The 20,000-nt window shown below is 34.3% G+C and overlaps 1 protein-coding gene across 1 annotated transcript in view; it reads right to left on the bottom strand.

The window, feature by feature from the left end:
- Positions 1–764: 764 nt before the first annotated feature.
- LOC137619483 (plasma membrane calcium-transporting ATPase 4-like) overlaps positions 765–20,000 on the bottom strand; it is a 230,634-nt gene continuing 211,398 nt past the window's right edge. The window contains exons 20-22 of the mRNA XM_068349545.1: positions 10,620–10,752; positions 2,475–2,697; positions 765–2,054 (exon numbers count right to left, since the gene is read on the bottom strand). Of these exons, the coding sequence (XP_068205646.1) occupies positions 2,497–2,697; positions 10,620–10,752 (334 nt within the window). The 3' untranslated portion in view covers positions 765–2,054; positions 2,475–2,496. The remainder of the gene's footprint in view (positions 2,055–2,474; positions 2,698–10,619; positions 10,753–20,000) is intronic.

Below are 20,000 nucleotides of genomic sequence, written 5' to 3' on the forward strand. Positions count from 1 at the left end.
AGGCTTATGAATGTCATTGTAGGTATTGGATATAATTTCTGATAAAAATATTACATTTAACACTTAAATAAAAGTATGAAACGTTATGGACCCATCAAAAGATTAATTAGTATCATACACATTACCGAGAAAACAAAGAAAGATCAAATTTATATAGTTTCAATTTGATATAGAACAAATTTGCTTATAACTCTGGTTAATAAGACCGACAAATTAGTTGGCCAAAACACTAATCATCAATATACGAGCAATAACATTTGAATTTAGATGACAGCAAAATAAAACAAGATGAGTGACATCTTTTTCACACAATACATTATGCAAAAGAATATCACAGTATTGCAACTGCTACATAAATCTATTCTAACCTATAGAATTCATAATCTCTCAGAATAAAATGCAGAATATGCCAAGTCTGGCATATTTGCAGTGCCATCTGCACTATTTCGCGTATAATGTTCTCTTGTGAATCACGGTAAGGGTTTCTATTTTCAATGTATATTGCACAGGAACAACTGACATTAATGCCAATTGTGTAAGAACATGTGTCCAAATGCAAGGTAATCAGTCACTCCTCTGTAAGGGAAAACACTCAGAAAGTCCATAAGGTAAAAACCCCGTCATTTTAAATAACAGTGAAAACTACTTAGGTGGGAATCGATCAACCAGCCATGCCCTTATAAGAAAACTTGTTCTTTCACTGTTCAACTTCACCAACAAAGGAATGGTTTCAAGTCATAAATTTTCCGTTGTCAAAACGCTGAATAACACAATACCGAGAGCATATCTGTATGAATTGGTTACACTGAGCTTTAACAATGATACAGAATCTTTTATGGTTAGTCGGATATCTCACCAGCAATAACATTATCAGCACCAAAGAACTGTTAAGAAAACAGTTGGTATCGAAGTGAAAATGAAGGTTTTTCTTTCCACAGCTAAGGAGCACTGACAGCAATTTCAGTCCTTTTCCTCAAGTATTATGGGAAACCATCATGTGCACTTGACTGGAATGTATTTTATCAAATTATCTAATTCTCTTTAGAGTAAGTCCACATTCGTATTTATAAATTAAATTCAAGTATTTGTATAAAAACATTTTATGATAATGAGCCAAACATGATGTCGCTTGAAGTATGTTTAATACCAGAAAACTCTATGTTTTATTTTCAGAAAGGCTGCTGCATATCACTAAATGTGGTAATGAAGAACTTCAGAGATGAGAAAGTAAATTTATATAGGTTAACTTCAAGAGGACGCCAACCTTCGATAAACATTCCATCAAAATTTTCTTCAGGAAAGCCTTTCAGATAGGAACATTTGAATATTTAATAACCGTTGACTTTTCCTACATATCAGTATTTGAGATCCTCCAGCATTAGACAGAAAGTTCATCCAAGGAAATGATCAATATACAACATTTCCTGTAAACTTACTTTGAGAAAATTGATCCAGTAACCACTGACTTATTCCTTAAGTATTGAGAACAGAACCCATGAATGAGTGAATGAAATACTTGGTAAACTGAAATATGGAATCTCAGCTTTGAAATATTATATTACATCACAAAAAAAGGACTTCAAAATTCTATGAGCTTAAAATGAAAAGTGCACTCAGAAATCATAACAACTGCTGACTTTTTTTTCTTTTTACATGTTCTTAACTCGTGTCGCAGAGGATGCTGAATGTAATACAGTCAAACTGAATAAATCAAGTAAAAATTAATAAGATTTTCATTGCACTATAGCCTATACAGATAGTATTTTCAACCATCGAGTAATCATCACGCCAATTTGGATTAGACGACTGAGACTTATACAGTTAAGAGGTCCAAAACAGTTTGCAGATATGTTTACAATAGTAAAATTTTCCGTTTTAGCCAGGCCACTTATTTGTTTTCTTTTTTATTAGTTGCCTGTTTATCGATCTTTTGCTGTTATGGATGGCGGGATTTTGATTTTAGTCGAGCTTCAACGACGATCACGAGGTATGCTGTTGACATGAAAAGCTGGCAGCTGGAGGTCCATTAGTTTACCAGTTGGTGCTTCTTGTACCTGCATAAGGAAGAGAAAGCTGGCTTGTTAGGGGCTGTTACATGCGTCTTTAATGTTCAGTACACTATTAGAAAAAAAAAAACGTAATCTTCATCGGAAATTCTCCGTAAAAATATACTGTTCTCAACCGTATTTCAGTAAAATACAAGCGACCGTAATTTTACCTTACTTTGTTACTATCTTTTACGGGTTGATGATTGTAATATCACTCTTTTACGACAATATAACCGATTTTAAAACGGTAAAAATCCTGGACTAAATGTTGTCAGACTTTTACCGTTTTTTTAATACATATTTTTAACAATGTATATAACAAAACCTAAACCTAAAATATTTTTTTTTTACCTAAAGGTAAATGATAAAAAAGATAAAATTTATAAAAGAGAATTCGAAACATCTGATATTTTGGGAGATCCTTACCTTAATAACCATGATGGTATTATTATCGGTCACCTTCGATTTCGGGTAGAGAAAGCTCTTCTGGGTCTGAGGTGAGCATATCGACTGAAGAGTGGCTGAGGAGTCTGGACGGTTGATTTTGTCCAAATTCATCTCCCAGGATTCCTCGAGCCATGTGCCGGTCGCGTTTTTCTTCCCGAAAGCGTTTCGCAACACCTGCCTGGAATGCGCGAATGACACGAATCTGTGGAGGGGGAGTGAGCCATGATTCCTAGAAATTACGTGATTGATTAAGGCTTGTCCTATAGAGCATGAATCCTTGGATATGGCGGCAGGAATTTTCAGACGAATGTCTATAGCATTCTGTGAAATATATAAAAGCATTCTGAAATTTCTTGTGTTTTGAAAGTACACTTCCCCTGCTTTTTTGAAGATATAAATCATTCTATATACAAGCTTATAGTTGATGCATTCACTTACCCTTTAAAAAGGTTGATAAAAAAGCTACTAGATGCAGATGTGTACCAGTGATCATGATAGCAGTTAATTTAAAGTGTTTGCTTTATCTAGAATGTGATAAACAACTTACAATACTGTAAGCTGAAATCTTTACGATGCTCAGAGTAACTAATAATGTGCATCACAAGATAATTTAATTAAAAGAATATCAATCTCTCTCTTAAATTACTTTTTATATATCGTCAACTTTTCATTCACTTTGCACTTGGTGGTGGTGTCTACCTTTTTCTGTACTAACATTGATATCACAAACTGGTTTCTGCGTTGTTATTTTATAAAGAAAAAAAAAAAAAAAAAAAAACCAGCAATCGTATTTACACGAAATTTACTCATATCCAAAACCAAAACCATTACATTACTAGGAAATGGGAGTGAACTAAATCTATTCATACCGTGATTGTCCAAGATTAGACTCCAATAATTAATTCGAATACAAATCTGTGCTGCTCTGGGATGGTTAGGTTTGGAGATAGGTAGTGTTGATGGTAAGAGAACTAAGTTCTGACAAAGTGGTCCACAGCGATACCATCTATAACCCAGGCGTGTCACTTAAAGAAATGAAACAATTACCTTTTTCTGGTGCCTTCCTGGTGAATATCCCACCCTGCTGTGTTTAGTATAATCTGCCCAATAAATGTTTTTGAAGTCACTTCCTTTTCTTTTCGCCAAGTACTGCTGAACAATCCAGGGCATATACTGATGATTTACAAACAATTATGAAATCATTATAGTATGTGCTTACTATTCTTTTTCATATGGGAAAACACGGACCCTATGACTTTTATTACAAAAATTAAAAAAAAATATTTACCCATTTCGTTCCAACCCTTCACTGCAAAATATAATGCACTTTATAAATACTACACTTTTAACTACACGTTTATTGTTGGCAACTTCTCTTAAGAGTCTAAATGCTCCAAGTAGCCTTAATTTTCCTAGTGCAGTTCATGAAAAGTGAATCACATACGCACTTCTGAGCCTCATGTGCCATGAACAAATAATTCAAACGCAATAACTCTGAGGTGATATCTCCAAAGAAGGTAACATTTATATATTGATATAATTAAATTTTAATTTGAAACTGTTCTCACCAGACAAAGCAATTGTCATGTCGACATCCCTACTAATAAACATTTGTTTATATTATTTTTTTAATAGGCAAAAAGCTGTAAAACCTACCAATGCCTCAATATTTTTTTGGTTAATATAATACTTCTTGATACTTGGTACACACCTGAGGTCATCTTGAATTCTTGGCATGCAGGCAAGTTAATTCTCATGCACAATAATGATTAGGTCATTTTAGTACAGGTCATTGCAAGCATTCAGGCAAAAGGGCAAAACTGTAACTTTATAATGTTAGCATGCTGAGGAAGATGAAGATATGTATATAGCAAAGAGTTATTTTGGTGGATGATATCATTACTATTCCGAAGCTGGATTGATGTATTTACTATCATTGTATTCAAAAGGTCGGGAATTTACTACGCAACTAGATAGTACGATGAAAGAAGTTATCCGGCAAAACAGCCTATAATAACTGATACAAGAAAAGCTAGAAATGATAATTCTCTGAAGTCATGAATATGTTACTTACTACATTGATGAACTTATAATTTTATTCACGATACTAAGTCAAATAAAATAAAAGGTCTTGAACCATTACTGTAAATGATGCAGAAAAGAGAGAATAACTGTATTTATTTTCGTCAGATTATAAAATCACTTGCAAGAGTCTGAAGAAATTATCTATGAATTTTCAATGAAAAATATTGCAATCAGGTACCTTTTTCCATCACCAAAGTGTAATGGACACACGAAACTGAGTGGTCTTTATAATAAAAGTTAGTGAATTACAAGCACTTGGGTTTGAATTGAGCTGTTACTGATGTTGCATCATTTAAATAATATCTTTATATAGCATGAGACGAAAAGTAAAGAAGAACCTAGGTATTCTTCATTTCTAATTACTTTCACAAATTATTATATCTAAGTTAGGTAACAAGTAATTGTATTGGTTATAGGTTGCTACACCTACATAGTGTCAATCAAATAACATCAATTTTATATTGGCCTTGAAAGTTGTTATTAGCAATCTTAAATGTTATGTTTAAAATCTGAAGTGATAAATAATACAATTCAGTCTATGAATATTTTGCGAATAACAACTAATATGAGAAAAACAGAAATCCGATTTTAACTGCAACATAAATTTCAACATAAGTTGTTATAATGAGTAAATTTGATGCATCTATACCACCAGGAAGTGGTGAGAAGATTACTTCTGTTAGGCAATCCCCTTTGCCTAACAGTACAGGGGTTAGTGATAACATCTCAATTTAATTCATCCATCTTCCAAATTTTACTATACATTATCACTAGTGCCTAATATGCTATGATTTTTATAAAATATTTACACAAGAACCAGACTACAGGAAAGTTCAATAAACAACATACATATAAACAAAAAGAAATACTGTATGCATATTATCATATGTACATTATGATACAACAGAAAGCAGTCTTGAAATAGTATAAAGACAAAATCTCCACGCCTTAACAAATTTTTATGGCCCTGAGATACACTTATTCTACTTTTTCTTTTCTTTTTGTCCTCTTACCTTTGACTAACACCTAAATACTTGGTTATCATTTCGCGTCTTTTAAAAGCCCCATATAATTTTTTTTTTTTTTTACTCTTATCAAAACACAATAAAACCTATATGTTGTGCCTGTCTCTGTCGCAAGAATCGTGGGTCAGAAGGCGAGCCCTTCTTGCAGCTTGTAATAGTTTTCACTAGCGCTTAAAGCCTCAACTATGAGCTGCGGATCGGTTTATTTGGCGAGTGTATAGGTTTGCCTGCTTAATCAGCAGCAGCTGCCATTACCAGACCTTCGGTCTCTAGAACATTATTCTGTTCCTTGCTAACGCAAGATTCCGTGTCTTAAGCAAGGTAAGGCAATCTAAAACGAACGAACGTTCCTTGCCCCTACTGCTCATAAGTGACCTTTAAACCTTTAAAAATTACATTTTTAGGAATACTGATCCATACTTTATGCAGAGAAATACTCCAAAACCATGGTTTTTGTATTTTACATCCTACAATAGTTGCCATATTTTTTTTTTCTTTATTTTTTTTTTTTGCCTTTTCTGAAGCACATCAAATTAATTTAGTTCTCTGCTCACATGATGTTAGAGCAATAGCTTCTTTAATACACTATGGCACTGAATACCACAGATTGTTCTCATTTATTCAGAGTTTCTGGCAGTCAGCTTCACATGACGCTGCTGATATGTTGTCATTGTTTTATCAATTTTGGATTACTGAAGCATGAAACACTATAGACAGGCATCCTTGATATATATATATATATATATATATATATATATATATATATATATATATATATATATACATATATATATATATATATATATATATATATATATATATATACATATATATATATATATATATATATATATATATATATATAAAGAAATTAAGATACTGCTGGCCAATTTCAAAATCATCGTTTATATGGGTACTACAATGTAATTAAAAATTAAAGGCCGCAGAGTAAGAAAAAAAAACTACAGGTAACCAGACTGTAGATAAAGTGAATTTGGACAGTTCTGAAAGATTATAGAAAATATAGCATTTTGTCATAATTTTATGCTAAATTTGACTGTATCATTTGTAGGCCATACAAATAAAAACTAAAATTTTGGGAAATAACTTCCATTGTCTTAAAAGAAAATATATTCTTTTATTTCTTGAGCTTCAGTTACCCGTTTCAAGCTCATTTGTCACTCAAATTTCAAGCTTATATGCTTTCTGTTGTAAGGTACAAATGCTCTTATTCTAACTCAAAATAGTTGATGAATTAGACACCATCCACATTCATTGGTTATATTAATGTAACTCTGCCATTAGATGGTAAACTAAATCTTTCAGAATTATCCAAATAACTGTACAGGCGGAACTGTAGTAACTTTCTAACTAACAATATCTGTGGTTCCTTGATAACTTTATAGGCGCTTTAAAAAATCTGCCATGATTCTTGGCATCAACAAATCGGTATATATAATATCATCTTCGTGATTAACACAACACGCATAACATGGTGTGAAATCCATTTCATTGATTTCAAGTCTGAAGATTATTTTAAGAAAAGATAACCTTATCCAAATGAAATCCAGAACTGCAGTAGCCTTCTTAACGATTTCGTCAGATAGATTATTTTCTGTTGAAAATATTCCTGTACAAATTGTTATATCTCATCAGGTCATAAGATCGATCCAAAAAATATTAGAAGCATCTCATACATTAGTAAAACTTACTGGGGTCATCTATTTCCCAAGTTGCCTGACCAAGGCTATATCTTCATCTTATTTGAAATTTGTCTGGTTAAGAGTATAACGCATACGAAGAATATTTGGAGAACATCATGCTCAACCGAGTTGCTTATAAACTAGTGAAAATACAATGTAGAAAGAGGAAAGCATTGTCTGTCATGCCAACGCTTCATTGCCTCTTTCCATAACATATTTACAAATTGGATGTCCAGGTACACACATGCATAATATTATGAGACACAACATAAGTAAGCGATATAATTTGGCAACTTACATATACACAGAGTACAGTTGTCTCCATCAAAGTTAAGTGAACTTCATTCCTTGAAATTCCAGGGGAAAGAGATGATGGCAGTAATATAAGGGTCATACGTTGAAATTTCAAAACCAACAAAGAGTGCCATACTGTACATGGTGTAGCAAATCTCAAGAACGGAATATCGCTATTTACGATTAGTAGTTGAAATAAATTTGTGAATTATATGACAGAAAAGTATATTTCCTCATAAATCTTAGATTCATAAAGTCCAATACCGGTTTTCAGACTTTAGTAGCCCCAATTGCTCATTTCATTTTTTGCAGGAAATCATGTATTCGAGTTTTTAGCCTCATCTCAATAATTAGACAATTATTACACAGTGCAAGAAGATGAAATTAAAAGCATTTTGTTTTATTTCAAATACAGAAAAACCCCTGATGCTATTTTTTTCAATGTTAGCCATTGTTTCAATGAATATAAATGATATTTCACAACCTGCTTGTAAAATATCTAGAATAGAAAGATTTCTTTTATCTTGTGGTGTGAAGACGTACCACTGTACCAACCGTGTGTCACACGATCGTACATAGTAACAACATTTCATTTTGTGTATATATTATGCTTGTATCTTCGCTCTCCCTTCGCACTAAAAAACCTGAAATAACATGCATGTTTTAGCTGTTAACTGACGCGGTGTCGGTTTGAACAGGAAATTTCCTGTTGCATTGAGTTTTTGTATATAAAGGAGAGCATTCTGTAATAAAGTTACTCAGTTGCTTTCATCCTGTCCTTGAGTCACAACCTTCTTTCAGCACGTCACATTGGTCACTTCGGGGTCACCAATGTGACGTGCTGAGAGAAGGTTGTGACTCAAGGACAGACTGAAAGCAACTGAGTAACATTATTACAGAACACTCTCCTTTATATACAAAATCTCAATGCAACAGGAAATTTCCTATTCAAACCAACACCGCGTCGGTTAACAGTTAACGATGAGAAAAACATGCATGTTATTTCAGGTTCTTTTTAGTGCGAGGGGAGAGCGAAGATACAAACATAATATATGCACAAAATGAAATGTCGTTGTGTAACACACGGTTGGTACACCACTGTGGATAACATCATTCACTCACTTCCACAAAGCAGCCTAGAATTCTAAAGGGAGTCTGTAAGATCTCTCAATGTAATTAAAGGGTATTTTGAACTACTAGCATTTCCTTGAGCTTATATTCTATGCAAATGATCTGATTTAGTTTTTGCTCATAATAAAAAATCAAATATCTTAGTTAGTATTTACTTTTTTATTTTATTTGCAGGTTACAGAATGTATTAAATAGACTAAAAACCAAAGGCTTGTGGGGTCATTATGAATTTAGATAAGGGCGGGACGTCCTTACGAGTATTTAAGACCTAATGGAAGACTCATCTTAATAAAACAATCTTCACTTACATTGCCGGCACAATTCTTTTTTGAAGTACCTCTCCCTGTCAATGATAATCTGAATTCATAAACATGCGACTATATGATAATTAAATTTTAATTATACCATTCAGGGAATATGGAACAGATTTTAGGAAACTATATACTCTGTTGATAAAAAACTTTTTTTCTTTTATCTTTTATCAAAAGTTCATCATTAACCTATGACCAATTTGGTAGTTTTCATATTCATTGGTTTACTGAAGCTGAATTTGCTTTACAAATGAAAATTCAATGTCTTAATCAGTGGCATACAATTCTAGTTCGGACTCTGCCACGAGAACTAGTTAATCGTTAACTTTATATCAAGTAAAATGGGCATATATGCGAAGGCCCTTAGATGAAGCTGACACAAGGGGATTTCAGTGGCATAGCATTTTAGAGAAAAGGGTGACAGGCAAACAGAAATAGGGTGCAATTATTTATGTCCTATCTGGCTGCTCTATGTTGAAACTCATGAAAGTTATTGTATACGTGAGTCCTGATGTATACACAAAGATATATGTATGTCAACAGGGCATTCCTAAATAAGAAGCCAGCTGAAGATTACCAGCTGGTGAAAAGGTTAACAGATAAAAGCAGAAGACAAGACGTGTGACACACATAAAAAAGCAACGTCAAATATTAGATTTTTCAACACATCCACACACACACACAACAATAAAAAGCAAAGAAACACAGAAAATTATCACACAATAAAAAGAAGAAAATTTATACAAGTTTTTGATATTGAACGCAACATATAAACTCAAAAGCAGATAAGAAATTGTACAATACACATAGTTTATAACTGTGAAATCTGTCGTAATCTGTAATCTTGTCGGTCTTAGTGTGTTGAGTGCTTTCAAGGATGAATTAGAGCAGGAGGGGAAAGTCAGTGTCACAGGAAGTCTGGACAAAGATCAAAATCCAGATGCTGCGTTATATAGATTGCTTTAAATCGAGTTCGTTTAGCTAAGTTATGTACTGTGTGTCTGTTGGTGTTTTCCTGTAATCACATTTCACGAAAACCAAACTTTTTATTTCATTGACATTTCGGACAAGTCCAGGATTCCGTAGTCATAGTCTTTGTGAGACACACGTGAACCTAGAATCACCCAGTGATGAGTTATGTGCTTTGTTTATCGTGATTCTTTATAATGTCTTACTGCCTGGTCACTAGTCTCCTTTCGCCGAGGCACAGGGAGCAGAGGACCATCCAATCTTCCTTTTATCACCTATGTTGGATGAGGAGGAGTACAATAGGTTGCAGGAGGAGGAGGTAAAAGGGAAAGGAGTTTATAGGATGCCGAATGCAAATAAGGCAGAATACATGGCTATGATTTGTACATGAATCTAAATACATCAGTATAAGAACTTTACAAAATTATAAAATTTTGGGACGATCTGTTTCACGCATACAACTAAGAAAAAAATACCAAAAAAACATAGAAATAAACAGGAAGGAACTGAAATGGAGACTACTGCTGCCTCAGTGTGAATAGATTATAGAAACAACCCCATGTACAGATTATGATCACAATCTTGATCATCTCTCCAGGCTCTAACCTGTGTCTGAAGCTCGGTTATGCTCTGGATCCAGAAGATTTGCGAGTCTCGCTTCTTCTTTATAAAGGCCGTTTCCATAGGGTCTTCCCCACCACGAGACGCCGAGTCGGGACCCGGTCGAATGGCAGTTGATCTACGAGGAAGGTTCAAATTTGGGTAATTTCAGTTAGATTCTGAGTCTGGACACTGACTATTAGGTTGCGCAGTACAGAAAGGCTCGTTTGCCGATTTGCATTGATGAAATAATGACTGGATTTATTTAGAAAGAACGAAGAAGAAAACGGATATGGAGAAATAATAGATGAAAGAAGAGTAGACGAATGTCTAATATCTTTGGTAAAGAAACTTGCCTACAAGAAATTGCTACGGCTACAGATTCATTGCTGGGGTAAAACTAGAAATGAAATTTTGTAATCTAAGGACATTACATAAACTGCTTTTAAGTATAATGAGTTTTTTTGTTTTTCTTTTTTTTCTGCTTAAACAAAATTAAAATGATTTAAAACTGTCGCTGGTGGTGGAAATAATAATAATAATAATAATAATAATAATAATAATAATAATAATAATAATAATAGTAATAATAATAATAATAATAATAATAATAATAATGAAGATGATAATAATAATAATAATAATAATAATAATAATAATAATAATAATAATAATAATAATAATGTTAAGCACTAAGCCAGTGATACAAAACAGCGTTTAAATATCGATTTTTTTTTTCACAAGCGTTTACCTTTCTATTAACCATCTAACAAGCACTCCCATTTTACATTTATCATGATTTAAATTTTACACTTATTGTAATGGCAACTGCATAACAGCTTCCAATTGAAACTAAGAGATTAAAATCTATCATCTCTATTTGCTTCGTATAGTAAAGCGCCAAGTATCAAAAAATTGTTTGGCCTATATCAATTACTAATAAAAATGGCAGCTGATAAAAGAGACAAGTTTCGAGAATGTGATGTAACTGCAACATTTCTTCCCTTGAGCTTCGTATGGTAATGAAGAGATTAGATTTGTGAACTGAAGCACCTCATAAAGCAAAGAAATGCATGCAGTTTGCCCTCTGTTTCATAGCTGGGCTTTTTTAACAAGCTTATGAGCTGCAATTAGTTTCATGGTAATGATGTGGTTGCCTTTAGTTTCATCAAAATCAACTTTATAACAATTTATGAAATACGAAATAAATCAAATTGAAATTATAAATCTAGATTACTTTAACTTGCAAAATAAAAAATGAAAAAAAAATTATCATTTTTGTCAATGAGTTTATTTGCTTTCCAGTCATTCATGGAGTGGAACCTGTAAAGAACCCGTTATTACAGTGAAGAGTCTTTTTTATGTTATTTTAAAACTAAGGAATTTAGCATTCAGAAACTCAAAATGGGTGCTTTTAAAGTACGGTTATATTCAATGGTTAGATTTTCAAATATTACAGAATTAGTGTCAATGCGCAATGTCAAGTTACTAAAATCTGGCATAATGGTGGAAAGTTCCTGCATACTTCAAGTGTTTATTATGTAGGGCACTATACAATGCCAATACCCATATGAGAAGCACTTTTTCAAATTGTGAAGAGATTTTTCTCGAGGCTTACTATTGAGTTGTATAGCGTGACATGAACAGTGCTTACTTTGTAAGATGAAGTACTTAGAAAAAAAACATTTATTTTTACATACAGTATTTCTAAGTATCTAGAGTATCGTATATTCTGGGAATATATTTAGAAAAGAATGGACTTGTCAATGAGTTGGTTAATGGCATTGCATATAAAACTAAAACTGATATTTGGTGCTTTATAAAGCAGAAAGAAGATCCAGGTAAGTACAGTAGAAAAGCCATTTATCATATGTATGCTAGGACTAGCTGGGTAAATAAATACGAAAACAACAAAAGGGTGCTTTTTGTAAATTTCTTAGGGAATTCACAAGTTTTCAAAAATTGTGTTCAATTTGATTCTTAGTCCAAATAAGAGCAAACTCTTCTTGTCAGTTATTTTTGTATTGAAAGTTCATACTCTTTTGGAGATGTTAGAATATGTTCTTCAAATTGATATTTTGTCAAGAATACAGATATGATAACAGGAAGATACGAAATGTAATAAATGACTATGATGTAAATTTGCGGCTTCTCCTTGGAATTTGTTCTTATAGATTTTAAAGCAATTTGTAGGATAATAGTAAAAGTAAGTCATCACAATACTATAAATGTGTTTTCTTACTTATATATGCATCTGCATAATCAAATCAATTTTCTCATACCAATGAAACACGGGGATAATCAAAGATCGTAGTAGGAAGGGCTTCCGTTAGTCATAGGGAAGATACTCTAAAAGGATGAAATACAAACATTGTACTACTATATAATGGTAAATTTACAATTTTCAGAATTTAAATATAGAATAAGATGTAATCCTAAATAATCTTCAAGTATGTTGAACTTTGATCTGCCGCAAGACAGGCTCAGAAAAGACTTTATGAACTAAAGCCAGTTTCCACCATTATGATGCATTAATAAGTTGTGTGTAAGACTCTGTTGACTTAAAGCTTCTATTACTAGCTAATGCAGGTTATTTAACTATCTTTATATAGTTGTCCGATATTTTTTTTGAAAACAATATTTTAGAATAAGTACAGGTTGAAACCTAATGATTTCAAAGGCCTAACAGCTATACCGGAGGCAGCTAACAGAACAGCAGCAATACAATTTTTTACATAAGCGAATTGTTTGGTTATGATAAAATCTACCATTCAACGTTAATTGTTAAAATGATTATGCATTCGTTTATGAAATAAGCTGCGTTTGCTCATTAAAGTTGCAGGGAGAAACTGGGAGCTTAAAAATAATTATTTAAAATAATTGTTTATTGGCTTACAAATTCTACAGTGGTTAATCCCAAAAACCTGTAATTCATGACTGGAAGATCAATGACAGATGTGAAAAACTGGACAGGAGAGAGTATTAGATATTCTATTCAAAAATTAATTTCATTTAACGGACAACTGAATATCTGGCAGCTTAACATGTTAGGTTTTGATTTCTAAAACACATATGTTAAGGGGATATAATCCTACATAAAATTTTATATAGGGGTATGGATAATGTACAAACCCATCCAGACAGATCCAAATTCTTTACCTACTAGAGTTAAAATACAAATAAATAAGGGTTCTCAACATCTCCTGCCACCTAATAACCTTCTGAACTACCAGACAATCGATTATAACTATTAACCGGACACTGATTACAGAATGATAAAAGAACATTGTTGGTCAATAATTTGAAAGTGTAATAAATTCAAGATGCAGATAACCATTGCAATTATATTCAAGGTACTTATGATACTACATAGGAGTGGAACTGGGTTCGTCTTATGTAGTACCTCGTGGCAACCCTCTGGCAAACCCAACGTTGGGCACTCCAAATATAAGGTTCAGTTTTCATCAAGATATAAATTACAGATTCAAACGCGTATGTTCGAAGTTTGTTTTATTAGATATATCTCAGTAATCAATAGCTAAATCTTATGAAAATATATCTTGAATTCAGAATGCTAATTTCACGCATTTTATTTTTTCTGATATACTGTATGGCTACGGAAAATACTACAAAGAATACACAATAAACTGAATCAAACTGGCATGCCATAAACCTCCTTTATAATTTTACTGGCATGAGTTTCATGTTAATCCTAGTTGTCATTTTCTGTGTTTGGGAAAAGGCAAAAAACTTAAATGTTCCAAAACTGTTATGGAAAACATTTGACGTCATTTAGATACAACAGACCTGTATAATGAACTCTTAGTTTGTCAATCCTTGATATTTTTCATTCATTTTCCACTCAAAGTCTTAATCCCTAATATGAAACTGATATGAAGAACCTCTCCCCCTGTTCCCATTAGGATTGAAGTTGGACAAGAAGAGATATGGTTCAGCGCTGTACCATTATACTTGCTAAGAATTGTTTTCAACTTATTCGTATATATGATATTTGATGAACAAGATAAATTTTACTTGAACATAATTTCATGTAGAAGATAACCGAAAAATCATGTAAATGATTATATAAGCATCACACCAAACAAATCTAGCCGATTAACCAATTGAAAATCTAAGATGACGGCCATTTTTAAAGATGGCTACCAAATTAGCTGAAGGAAGTTGACATTTTGCTCAGAAGTCTTTTTAGTTTTCTTAGTTACATCATTTATATATGGATACTTATCTTTTTAAGGCTACCGAAGTAGATTTAAATTTTTGTATAGTACACTGAACATTTTTTTCCGATGAATACACTGACTATAAAGAAAAGTAATACATTTGTTTCAAAATTTTACTGTTTGTAAAGCATACTGAGAACTATTTTCTAACTAATTTTCTCATTTCAGATCTTCAAAACTTCTTTTGCCAAGATGAGGGAGGGACAAATTGTTGAAATGCTCCATGAGAAGGGGCTCAGCATATCATACGATAGGATTCTAGAAATATTGGCACAGCTAGGAGAAGCAGTTTTTGTACAGTATTTTGAAGATGGAGTAATCTGTTTCAAAGTGCTGAAAAAGCAGTTGATCATAACAGTAGAATTGGAAAACATAGATCATAATCCTGGATACAATTGTGTCCAATTTCCAACACAAAAGCACTGAAAATGCTGGGCAATGAACATTGTCCTCTCAAAATGGAGTCAGAAATGAAAGTTAAGAAAGTTCCAGAGCTTCTATACAGCATATACCAATATTCGACCAGCATTACACAGAATCCCAATTCTCCTCCAATAGTAAGTTTATCCTTACCAGCACTACAGTCGATCTTGTCACACTTGAAAGAAGAATATTTTTAGTTGAAAGGAGTCTTCCTCACTGAGGTTGTGGCTGATACAGTCAATATCATATGGTCAGCCTACCAAGGTACTTAAAAACGGAGCCAACGATTTGAAGGAAGCATTTCAGTGATGATGCCTCTGTGGCGAGACTAAGCTCACTCTGTTGCCATGGAGAAGAGACGTGATACAATGGCTTCCCTAAACCTAGGGAAGAAACCTGTCATTTCTGCTGACCAACCATTATATGCTCTGGCCAAAACAAACAGAATGGATATGGCCTGAGCACGGAAAGGCCAAATTCATGATCCTGTTTGGTGGACTTCACATAGAAATGACTACACTGAGATGAATAAGAACATTACTACGAGACAGTAGATGCACCAGTGCTGTTTATATTATAGAAGGAGAGGTGGCCTCATTTGGTACAGGAAAGTCTTACCTGTCTGCACCCAGTGTAACCAGAATAAAAAAAGCGTATCAGATCACTACATGCAGCTTGTTCAAGCTTATGATAAAGGCATACCAGGATTACTGATCTGAAGAGTCTGGCACGTCAGATAAAACCTCCGAAGATTGCTGTGAACAACAGAGGAAAGAAAGCTCATAGTTCTAGTTCTGGAATCTGATGCTTAACATGGAGCTCATCATGACTTCCCCTTCTGTGAAGCACTTTCAAAACTGTTGACTTACTTCTTAGCGAATAACATTGTCGTTCATGTGCGATGGGTTGCAATTCACATCAGATGTGGCCAGGGTGTTTCACAAAGGGAACTTCATTATCGACAAGTCTAGAAGAGTATTCTCTGCCCTGGTGATCAGTTAAGTAAACAAGCAAAATACAGTGATCAAAGGTGAGAGAGGAGCAGATGGATTTACAGAAGATGCGTCAGCGCTTCATAGGTGAATGGTTGCTGCACCCAAAGTTAGTGGTCTAGTAGCTAAATACAAGGCTATGTCTGGTATGAAAGATGCCATCTACAGAAGTAGACATCATGAGTAAACACTACTTGCCTAGAAATATTTAATTGAAAAGGTGAAATATCTCTTTGCAGTGATATAGGAGATGGCCAACTAATTCCAAGAGGAATCAGCTGACCTGCTGGTGTGAGATATGAAGAACATCACAGACCCAACCCTGGCTGAAATAGTAGCTACTAATCACTGGTGTAGCAAAGAGCAGTTCAAATAATTCATGGAAGGGCTAGAGGATGAAAGTGACAGTTCTTTCTATCTTCTAATCAAGAAAAATCCTGTTTCTTAATTAACACAAGAGCAGGCTGAGATCATTTCTACAGAGAAAGTCCTCAAAAAAACCGACTGTCATTTATTTCATGATTGTTCATCTTCTGTCAGAACAGACAGTGTGACATACAAGAATTCTTCAAGCACGAGAATCAGTCACACCCTGCACCTCTCTGTAACAGTACGTAGTGACAAGTTTTATACATGGCAGAAATCAAAGCTGATTGAAATTATTAAAGTGTAAGTGAATATCTCAGACAGAGAACCAGGGGAAGATCCAGTCCTCATTGATGGGATCAACACTCATCAATGCCTTATTATTATTATTATTATTATTGCATGCTAAGCTACAACCCTAGTTGGAAAAGCAGGATGCTATAAGCCCAGGGGCCCCAACAGGGAAAATAGCTCAGTGAGGAAAGGAAACAAGGAAAAATAAAATATTTTAAGAATAGTAACAACATTAAAATAAATATTTCCTATATAAACAAAAAAAACTTCAACAACACAAGAGAAAGAGAAACTAGATAGAACAGTGTGCCTGAGTGTACCCTCAAGCAAGAGAACACTAACCCAAGACAGTGGAAGGCCATGGTACAGAGGCTATAGCACTACCCAAGACTAGAGAACAATGGTTTGATTTTGGAGTGTCCTTCTCCTAGAAGAGCTGCTTCCCATAGCTAAAGAGTCTCTTCTACCCTTACCAAGAGGAAAGTAGCCACTGAACAATTACATTGCCGTAGTTAACCCCTTGGGTGAAGAAGAATTGTTTAGTAATCTCAGTGTTGTCAGGTGTATGAGGACAGAGGAGAATCTGTAAAGAATAGGCCAGACTATTCGGTGTCTGTGTAGGCAAAGGGAAAGAACCGTAACCAGAGAGAAGGATCCAATATGGTACTGTCTGGCCAGTCAAAGGACCCCCTAACTCTCTAGCGGTAGTATCTCAACGGGCGGCTGGTGCCCTGGCCAACCTACTACTTCTATTTGTTTGAAATATATTTTATGACTATGCTGAAGAAGACATCATCCAAAGAGTTGAATACTGCGACTCCAGGTACGATCAAGTGGATGTAGACTTTGATGTATGCAAGAAGTCAAGTGTTAAATCCGATACAAGGAGACAAGGAAGGAGAATAAGTTTGAGAGGAATAAGTAAGACTTCAGGTAAATGGCAAAGCTTCCTCCCTGATGCAAACAACAAGACTGGGGTATTTAACTTCCTTGCAGAGATGTGTAAAACAGAGATGACAAGCACAGTCATTATCACCAAAGAAGATGCCATTAGCAACACAATGGAGTCTCTGGATTCAGTGTCCCTATGTCATGAGGAAGCTGACATTCAAATATTTGTACATGTTACGGATGCAACAACTGATGGAAGAAAGTCTATTATCATTAAGGTTAATACGGTCATGCTAGTCATAGTAATGTATGTACTACCTCCCTTACAGGAAATAGGTTTTGAGACAATTTGAATTGCATTTGGCCAGAAACCAAGATTCAATGGATTCCAGTCCACGAAGTAGTCTTTGCAAGAAGGCTGGAGAAACTTAGAGGGATTCCATTCTTTCATGCATTTACTGGATGTGATGTCGTGTCTGCCTTCTGATGTTTCTGAAACTTTCACTAATCTCAGCCAACATCCAATATTGATTCGTTACCTTCACTTGCAGAGGCTGGAGAGATCCGTTGTCCTCGTGTATGACAGATCATGTGAAGGTACTCGTGTGGGTGAAGCAAGACTAGTTCTCTTTGTCTGTAAACAGTAGCCATGCTACTCAATTCCACCAACACAAGTAGCCTCAGAGAACACATGAAGCATGAGCCCTATCATGCTGGGATCATCTAAGGGCAGGCCCTGCTGAATGGGGCTGGATACAAGAAGCAGAGACATTGCAGACATGCTGAACAACACCCCCTATTCCAGTAACCTGTCGTGAACAGACAAAGTATTCCTGTAAGAAAAGCTGCAAAGGAAAATGCAAGTGCTTACAGTCATTATTCCCTGCACATCGCTCTTCAGCTGTATATGAGGGAAGGAACAACTGGAGGACCAGTGGCATGGTTTGAACATAATGGTGCCAGGGTTACCAAATGAAATACAGGTAATCTGGTTGCCATCATGAAAAATGTCAGTAATTCTTTATCAACAGTAAAATATTCAAAAATATATTTAATTCTGCTTAAGAAACATTAAAATCTATTTCAGTAGGCTGGAAGACATAGGAATCCCTACCTAGATCACGCAAATCGGCAATTACAAATACTTCTAAGCAAAATATCAACTTCGGGCGACTAATTTGGCGGCCATCTTAAAAAATGGCCGCCATTTTGGATTTTCAATTTGCCAATTAGCCAGATTTGATTGGTATCACTTGGAGAACAAGTATGTCAAATTTATACATGCATCATCATTCCTCTAAAAATTGCCATTGTCACCTATACTAAAACGCCATTCGTACCCGACAAAATGATGGCAAGCGTCTTTTTTTTTTTTTTCTTAGCAGAGGAAGCAAGATTTTTTTTTTATCTAAATATATGTAAATAGCTGGTCATATATGACAAAACGAGTAAAACTCAGGACTGGATAGTATTACACAAAAGAAATATTTTTCCCTACATTCAATTTAGTACTGTAAGCAAAATTGATGCAGTTCCAGATTTTCTTGACCATCTTTCGAATGATCAACATTGATCAAAAGATTACAATATTCTATCAGATTTTTTGGGTGGCGATTCGACGGAATATTCTGAACCTGAAAACAAGTAAACCCCTAAGACAGTCTGTTGTCACCTTGATACATTTTGTTTATTTATGGACATGTTTATTTACTCAACTCATACCCAAAGATACAGAGTTAAAACGACTTAGTCTAGCTTTTATTGATTTATTTATCCATTCACTTGGTTAATTATTGACAACCGGTGTATTCATATTTTCTGAATTAAACGAGACGAGAGGCATCAAAGAGCGCTTGCAATTCTTCATTCTGGCCGGACCACTTTTTTTTTGCTTCCTATGCCCCTGAAATTACAACAGCCACTTAGAAGTTATGCAATAACATTGACTGGAATACTACTGCACTTGTTCTTGCAAATTACATTTTCCTCTATACATTATATCTAATTTCCACTAATAAAACAATTATGGCCCAGGATTTCTGAGGCACAGAATTAATACCCCTTCAGAACCTAAAGTTGAAGAAAATATGAAAAAATTTTGAAAGAGAAATTCTGTCACATTTCAGTTTAGATAAGATGTTTCATTAGGTAAAAAGGAATATGTTTTTGATTGATGTTGC

The sequence above is a fragment of the Palaemon carinicauda genome, chromosome 26 (genome assembly GCF_036898095.1).
Source record: "Palaemon carinicauda isolate YSFRI2023 chromosome 26, ASM3689809v2, whole genome shotgun sequence".
NCBI lineage: Eukaryota > Metazoa > Arthropoda > Malacostraca > Decapoda > Palaemonidae > Palaemon > Palaemon carinicauda.